This window comes from Pelecanus crispus, chromosome 1 (assembly GCF_030463565.1).
Source record: "Pelecanus crispus isolate bPelCri1 chromosome 1, bPelCri1.pri, whole genome shotgun sequence".
NCBI lineage: Eukaryota > Metazoa > Chordata > Aves > Pelecaniformes > Pelecanidae > Pelecanus > Pelecanus crispus.
The window spans coordinates 95,619,279-95,627,173 of NC_134643.1; the positions used below are offsets into that span (position 1 = coordinate 95,619,279).

General features: G+C 47.2%; 1 protein-coding gene across 4 annotated transcripts; it reads left to right on the plus strand.

The window, feature by feature from the left end:
* Positions 1-2,457: 2,457 nt before the first annotated feature.
* Positions 2,458-7,657, plus strand: IGSF11 (immunoglobulin superfamily member 11). 4 transcript variants are annotated; one of them, XM_009481296.2, is made up of 6 exons: positions 2,458-2,621; positions 3,859-4,066; positions 4,858-5,013; positions 6,001-6,123; positions 6,353-6,503; positions 7,207-7,657. In XM_009481296.2, the coding sequence occupies exons 1-6, from the start codon at positions 2,583-2,585 to the stop codon at positions 7,655-7,657; spliced, it is 1,128 nt and encodes a 375-aa protein (XP_009479571.2). In that variant the 5' UTR covers positions 2,458-2,582. The 4 variants fall into 4 exon arrangements, with proteins under 4 accessions (XP_009479571.2, XP_075580987.1, XP_075580996.1 ...); XM_075724872.1 differs by having other exon boundaries at positions 2,478-2,621; positions 6,001-6,129; positions 6,443-6,503; XM_075724881.1 differs by having other exon boundaries at positions 2,478-2,621; positions 6,001-6,052; positions 6,438-6,503.
* Positions 7,658-7,895: the final 238 nt, after the last annotated feature.

The following is a 7,895-nucleotide window of genomic DNA, read 5'->3' on the forward strand; positions in this document are numbered from 1 at the left end:
AATTATGCATGTTCTATTTTAGTGTTTTTATTATTCTGCAGGATGTTTACAGTCAACTAATAGTAAATATTAGGAGTAGCAAGAGGGTGGTTAGGTATGAAAATCACATCATCTTGATGATTGAGTGATTGATGTAAGTAATCCTGCAATGCAAACTGTAAACTCTAACTTTTCCAGTAAATTTGCTATTAGTGAATACTCACACTTAAATGTTACTTTTCCTGAATGATGACAATTTGAATGTGTGTTTTTTTCTTGGAAGGGAAAGTGGAGGGGATAAGGGATGGGGCTGAAGAGCACATGTTGGTAGTCCAAATCAGATGAGTAGTTGGTTTTCGTTTCATGGAGAGCATCTCATTAAATCTACACTGAATATGGCAGAAGAGCTTTCTGCACCATGTTGGAGAGGGAGGTTAATCCAATAAATGTAAAAATTTTTGTGACTCCCTGCACACAGTTTAGCACATGGATGATGCTAGACTGGATGAGTAGTCATGGCAAGGTAGCCTTCAAATTTAGGCCTGCAGAAAAGACGATCCCTTGTCAGGGTCATATTCAGTAAGAGACATCTCCAAAATTGACATGGATTGCTCCTAGTTTTTGGGCTACTGACATTGCCTAGCTACCCATAAGCAAATGAGGAGTCCAAAACCATTCCCAGTCTGTTGACCACAGACACAACTGGAAGGCAGGTACCTTATAGTAAAGGTGATGCTTATTATTGGCTTTTCCAATTATTTACTTCCACTTGCTGCTGACAGCCCTGCATAAGAGATTGATGGATTAAGCTTGTGCCAGCTATTCCTCATCCAGGCACCTAATTCTCTGAGATGTTAACACCAGAGATGAACCGTTTCCCTAGGAATTTCCAAAACGTTCCATATTTTTAAAATGTTCCAAGCCTGTGAGGAAATTCAGACTTGGTTTTTTTTTTTTTCTGCAAAGAAAGAAACTCATTAATTTCACTTGGAGACATTGAAATGGCATTTTGTCTGGCGCTGTTCTGGAGCACTTCTGAGCCTCCCCAAACTACCTGGGGATTTGGAGGTGGGAGAGACGGAGGAGGGAACAGAAGTCTGGAGGAGGTTGCTGAGGATTTGCAATCTGGGGTATTGCAGCTCCAGAGCAGTCAGTCCAAACCCAGGAACTCATCATGGGCTGTTCAGGTGCTAGGAACTTTGCATCTGTAGCATATGAAACTCAGCGCTTCCAGGCTCTGAGCGCCCCTTCTTTCCATTAGGTAGGCTGGAAAGGATCCCAGCAGACAAACATGCAGGAGACCACTCATCTTTTTCTCAGAAATTAGCCTGTTCGATTTCTTTGTAGTTCAGATAGAAACCTATTCTCATGGAGCATTTCACCTTCAGCAAACCAGTGTCTCTTGGCAGAAAATAGAAACTTTGCTGGAAGCCCTTCCTGGGGTCAGCAAGAGAATACGGCAGTCCACTGATTACACCTGGGTGCTAGTAATATTCTGATATCGCCTTGGATCCTGAAAACTCCTTGTCTTCTCCTCCAGCAGCCTCCCATATGCTTTGAACAAGAAGATAGTGAGCTGTCATATAGAGAGATGTTTTTTGTAGTCAATATTTTGATTTTCTGGGGAAAAATGGTTTAAAGCATTTTAGTGCTACTCAAAATGGTGGTAGTGACTCCTTGGTTAGTTTCATTTGACAAGATTTTGGCAGTAGGAACAGAGATATTTCCCCGTGTGATTTGCAGTCTAAAAACTGCAGCCTTGAGCTGCTGTGCTGGGAAGATGGGGCTTATCAGGCTTTGAGCCCTGTCCAGCCTGTGTGGAATGCAGAGAAGTGCATGGTGGAAATGCTGGAAAATAAATGAGATTTGATGAGATCCTCCATTATCAGTAGTAATTTTTCACCAGCTAGATAGAAATACCTGGACTGGAAAAGATTTAGATTTTTAACCTTTAAATTAAAAATAGAACTAAAATGTTTCTGCTCATGCTGGACTTCATGTGGGGTAGAAGTGGGGGGAGAGCTGTGTTTCTTCTTTAACGGTACACATTCTCTCTTCTTACCCCTTCATGAAGACTTTTAAAATTAAGTTTCCTTTTCTGTTTCAGTGGTATTTGGTATCATTAAGATTGATGGGTTTGAAAACATATTTCATTATCTCTTAGACACAGCTTGGCTGCTCTTCCGGCTCTTTCGTTGTCGCCAAAACAAAACCTGTTGTTTTCAGAGGCTCTGAAACTAGAGTGCTCTTACTTAAAAGGGCCGCCTATCTGCATTTGCCTGTGAAAATGTCTGCATAAGAGCAACCTGATCTGTTGAGGGAGGAATATAATTCTTTTTAGCCTGAAGTAATTGGTAAGGGACAGTTGTGTAACAACAGGATGCTGTTGTCATGACCTGCATGTGTATGGGGCCACCTGCAATGCTTGAACTTGGTGTCCTCCTGAAATGTTTGAACTGGGTCTCCTTCTCTTTCCAGGTCTGGTGTGTCCTCTGGAGGTGTCAGTCAGTTCAGGGAGTATCCAGGTTGCCCGAGGCCAGACAGCAGTTTTGCCCTGCACCTTCACCACTAACGCTGCTCTCACTAACCTTAATGTCATCTGGATGGTCATTCCTCTTTCTAATGCCAACCAGCCTCAACAGGTAGGTCCTTTCTTACTGGAGCATGCATTTCTTTGGGGCTTTCTTTTTCCTCACCCTTTTCACGCTGATCTGGATATAGTCCCTTTACAATGCTGAGTCTCTGGTTGTCCCAGAACATTCCCTTCATTGCTGAACGTGCCATCTGGATCTTATATGAATCTGATTTCTTCAATGCTTTGTTAACTGATGCACATTGTGTCCTTGGCTGCCTTAGCTGGATGTGGAATTGGGGCAGGTGTATGTGATACTGTATGGCTGCCCTGGATCTCTGGTGGTTTGTGTGTTCAAAAGAGCACAGGAGATGTAATCCAGGTTTTGGTGTGCTGGATATGGGATTTGGAGGATCTGGGAGCAGCTGCAGGCTTAAACCTGTGAAATCTATGTAAAACGTGTCAGAACACATGGCCTCTCACAGACTCGTCTCCCCTTTTACTTCCCCTCTTACTTTTTCACCGTCTGTTGCTTATGCAAGTCCATTCTTATGAACATATAGCAAATCTGAGTCTGTTGTGGTGGGCACAAGAATCATAACCTGAGATCTGCTGGCCTGGATTTTGCCCACATACTCTGACAGCAGAAGAATGCCATTTCTCTGAAATACATCTGTCTTGGGCCACACTGCCCCTGTCACATTTGGTATTCAGTTATGAGAACCTGCACTGAAGAGTACTTGCTCCTCAGGGACTTGGTCTGAGTACAGACTGCTATATAAGCTGTCTGATTGGTAGAGGCTGTGCAGATTCAAGGGTTGCATTGGCTGTCATTCAGTTCATCCCAATGATCTTCAGTAAGCAGCGTCAAATCATGGCAGAATCTTCCTGGCTGAGACTCAGAATAATACTGTCCACTGGGTGGATGCTTTCCAGCAAAGTACTCACTGACCCACAGAGAGTCTCTACCTCTCTACATTGATCCTGTCCAGATGGGTAATGACTATTATATGAAGCCGGTTGGTATTACCAATCCAGCTATGCCAGAAGACTTGGGTATCTATCTGGTCTGTTACCTCTGCGAACATTTTTATTGACATAAAACAGGCTACAGAGTGTGTTCCTCTTTAGAGAAAACATCTCTTCTAGGATGGGTCTGCCTGGGACAACTGTATATTGAGGTCTGGTTATTTAGACATGCTTTAGGAACCGGTTCTTTCAGCTTTGGAAGCCCATATTTTGCTTGCTGTACTTCCTCCTTGCTCAGCTCCTGAAGAGTGTTGTTTGAGCCTTCCTTTCTTTTCCAGGTTATTCTCTACCAAGGGGGTCAGATCTTTGGCGGTGCACCCCAGTTCTACGGGCGAGTGGGGTTTGCTGTGACGATGCCAACCACCAGTGCCTCCATCTTCATCAACAACACTCAGCTATCGGATACTGGCACATACCAGTGTTTGGTCAACAATCTTCCCGACCGAGGCGTCAGGAATATTGGAGTCATTGGACTTACTGTCTTGGGTGTGTTTATTGGGATTATGGGGGAGACGGGAGGAACAGGGACAAGGGGATCCTCTGTGAATGACAGTGCATCATAGCAGAGCAATATGGTAGTGTGCATTGGAGCCCATGGACATCCTGTGGTGAGGGATGGGCTGCCTTGTGGGTATTGTGGGAGTTTGTAGGGCACATAGCCTTCATATGCAGCTAGCATATAATGGAGTTTTAAAATATGGTGGAGAGAAAGCTTTTGTGGCAGCATTGTCATGTGGAGTTGCAAAGAGGCATGCATAAAGTACGAGGGTGTCCTGGAGAGCTGAAGGGACCATAACAGTTTTGTGCATAGCAACAGAGGAGAGAATTACTTTACATCTTTGCTTCCTTTTCATGAAAACAATTAGTAGTGGATGCTCCCTAGGATGTTAAATGCTCCAAAGTGTGTGCCAGTATAGGGATATGAAAGCAAAACCCAACCACAGCAAATTCTGTCTGCAGCTCTGTTAACTCTCACTACCCTTGCTGTCTCAAACACAGAAATGTTCACCTTTTTCTCTAGGGAGGGATCTAAGAGTACTAGGTCCTGTGAAAGTCAGCAGTAGTCTGTAACCTTGATGGGTTGGTGGGTCAGGAATCTTTGTGAATTGTTACCCCCAAACCTTAATGGGTTTTTGTCTGGTGCCTCCCTCTTGTCCCCTTGTCAGCTCATGCCAGTGCCCTTGCTTTCCCCAGCAGCACATCCCCAGAAAGAGCCTGCACTCTACTGTTTGGTCCTATTACCTGATCTGCTGTCACTTTCCCCTCTTCTCTCGCAGTTCCTCCTTCTGCCCCGCTTTGCAGAATCCAGGGATCCCTGGACGTGGGCAGCGATATCACACTGACCTGCAGCTCGGAAGAAGGCATCCCCCGGCCAACATACCTCTGGGAGAAACTGGACAATGTTCCCAAGTTGCCCCCAACTGCCACACAAGGTGCTTGTTCTGTTGATTATCCTTGTATTTCCCAGGTGACAGTCTGGGCTTTCCTTTGTCTGAGCCGCCAGAGGTGGCATGGCTCATTGAGCATCTGCCATCACTTGCATGGTCACTTTATTGAACGAAGATTCCTAGAGCCCATGGTGGACTAGGTACCCTCCAGTGGCCACTTAAATTTTCATGGGTTTTTGGTACAGAAAAATGTTCCCCATTGAGGAACAAGTGTCTGGTTGAATGGGAGCAAGAGAACACGCTTGCCAGATGTTGGCATGTGACTGGAGATTTCAGCTGCCGACTCATCTGCATTTTAAACCAAATGAAAGGCTCATAGATTGGAAACTGGGAGAAGGGAGGCAGAATCATCCCAGGAAAATACTGCCAGCTTCTCACACTGAGGTCACTGTTCTCCAATAAGTTACTGCCAGAGCTGCCTTTCAGATGTGTGTAAAACCAAGGCTCTGATCAGACGGGGTATTGCCCAGCCCCAAGTCCTGTCCATAAGATTTCTTAGCCTAGGTGTCCTGACCAAGTAGTGATAGCTGTACTTTTGCCCTTTATCTTGCTATATTTTAAGAATATGCAAGCATTTAAGTTTTACATTATTCAGTAATGAGGAAAATTGGTAAAGCACTTGGTGGTGAGCCCAGGGATGGGAGAGCAGGGGTTCTGCGGGGCAGGATTGAATTCAGCAGGTAGATCTGGGTATAGGTAGTTGCACATCTCTTCTTTCCTCCATTTTCTTACACAATGCTGAGAGTCCCAAGCTTTCATTTGCAGAAATTCATCTATAAGAAAAAGAAACATCTAGTGTAAGCTCCTTCAGACCTAATCCTTTGTGTGTGTGTGCGCACAAAGCTTCCATCTCTAGGTTATTTCCTAATTTATTTCTCTCTTAAGAGTCTCACACCAAAATTCTCTATTTGCCTTTTCATGGTTTTCCTCAAGGAGGGGAGGGATTTAAATCCTTCTTTTCTCTCTGACTAGACCAAGTCCAGGGCACTGTCACTCTCCGAAATATCAGCACTGTGTCCTCAGGTCTTTACCAATGTGTGGCTTCAAATGCCATTGGAACCAGCACTTGCCTTCTGGACCTGCAAGTCATTGCACGTAAGTATTTTTCCAAGGGAGGCTTGGCCACTTGCTTCTGTCTTGTGACAGTAAAGTGTGTAACCATGTTTGCTGTGAGCCACCATGTGCCTCTCTATCAGAAGATCATTATGCCCTGGAATGGGGACGTTGCCTTCCCCCCTCCCAAGCCACGGTAACTTCATATGCTCATGGACAGCCACAGCCCAGCCCTGATTTCTTCTCATTCTCTGTTCAATCATCCCCACAGCCCACCCCCGGAGCATTGGCCTGATTGCAGGAGCGGTGGCCACAGGCACCGTTGTGCTCGTTGTTTGCATTGTGTTGGTGGCTGTGGCACTGTTTTACTGGAAAAATAAACACAAAGAAGAAGAAGAGGAGGAGATTCCCAATGAGATAAGGTAAGGGCCAGGGAAAGCTGGTGGCAGGGGACCTCTGATTGACCAGCAAAAGCAGTGGCTGATAGGAAGGCAATCAGAAATCTCACTCTTGCTAATCCTGAGTGTGTTCCCCTGGGCAAGGGGAAGATGTCCATATCTGTCTAGAAAAAGGAGGGAGCAAATGAAGAATGGTAACGACAGATTTTGGTTTCAGTATTGCCTTTATTGAGAGCTTTCGTTTGACATTGTTAGCTCCATAGGAGAATGACTCTGCATGTGATGGGGATCCTGACCCGCAATACCAGACAGTGATAGCTGAAAAGCTCTGGAGATACAACTATAATCTTCTCTGATGTTACAGCCATGGTGTTTCCCTCTGGTAGCTTCCTGCACCTCCCCTGAGATTCAGCTTCATTGGTTGTACAGGTACAGCCATACTGACTGCCTGCATAGTACCAGTGGCTGTGACAATCACTGTTTTTGCCCCCCTAGACACATGAGTGTGGGTCGTTTGCCTCAGCAGTAGGCACATGGAGCAATTAATATGCACAGAGATGGGTCCTGCAAAGAGGGATAAGCAAACTGGCCAAGAAGCAATGCTGGTTCACAGTGCTGTCCTTCACCTTGAATTGGTGGTGTTGACCCCAGCAGGGTGTGGCAGGGGGTGGATATGGGGCAAGCGGGGCAGCATCCTCCATGTGCCCTCACACCCTCTTCTTTCCAGGGAGGACGACCTGCCACCCAAATGCTCCTCTGCTGCAAAGACATTCCACGCCGATGCGTCCTCATCAGAGAATGACACCCTCACCTCCTCCAACACCTACAACAGCCGCTACTGGAATGACCCCAAAGCCAACCACGCCACAGACTCCTTCACCCGCTTCAGCAACAGCAATGACGCCCACCAGCCCCCCTTCTCCCGCTCGGGGAGCACGAGCACCCGCCCCGTCTATGCCAACGGTGGCCACCCATCCCCAGCTCCCCCTAAGACACTGGTGGTGACGGCCAGCACGGCGCCGTCCCCTCAGGAGGTGATCCGGAGCAACGGCTCGGTCAGCAGGAAGCCACGGCCACCACACACCCGCTCCTATGCCGTCAGCCAGGCCACGCTGGAGCGAATCGGGGCTGTCCCCGTCATGGTGCCCGCCCAGAGCAGGGCCGGCTCCCTTGTGTAGGGCCATGCCGGCAGCCAAGAGCCGAGCAAGGGGCCTCTTGTACCCAGTGGGGCGAAGAGACCCTACTCCTTCCTGAAAGGCATCAAGTCATCAGGGGGACGCTCACCCACCTCTCCCCCCTGCCCTCCCCTTCAAAGGCTGCTGCTGGCTGGTGGGACAGCCCTGGCCGTGCCGCATCCCCCCGGGCTGTCGGGGTTCCTCGTGCCAGTGGACACTGCAGATGTGCCAAGGCCAGGGG

Bases quoted from the DNA above. Each gene is read 5' to 3' on its own strand.
- IGSF11 (XM_009481296.2), top strand. From the start codon at position 2,583: ATGGTCATTCCTCTTTCTAATGCCAACCAGCCTCAACAG. The intron at 6,124-6,352 runs GTAAGTATTTTT...TCATCCCCACAG, and splicing joins GGACCTGCAAGTCATTGCAC to CCCACCCCCGGAGCATTGGC. The intron at 6,504-7,206 runs GTAAGGGCCAGG...TCTTCTTTCCAG, and splicing joins GAGATTCCCAATGAGATAAG to GGAGGACGACCTGCCACCCA.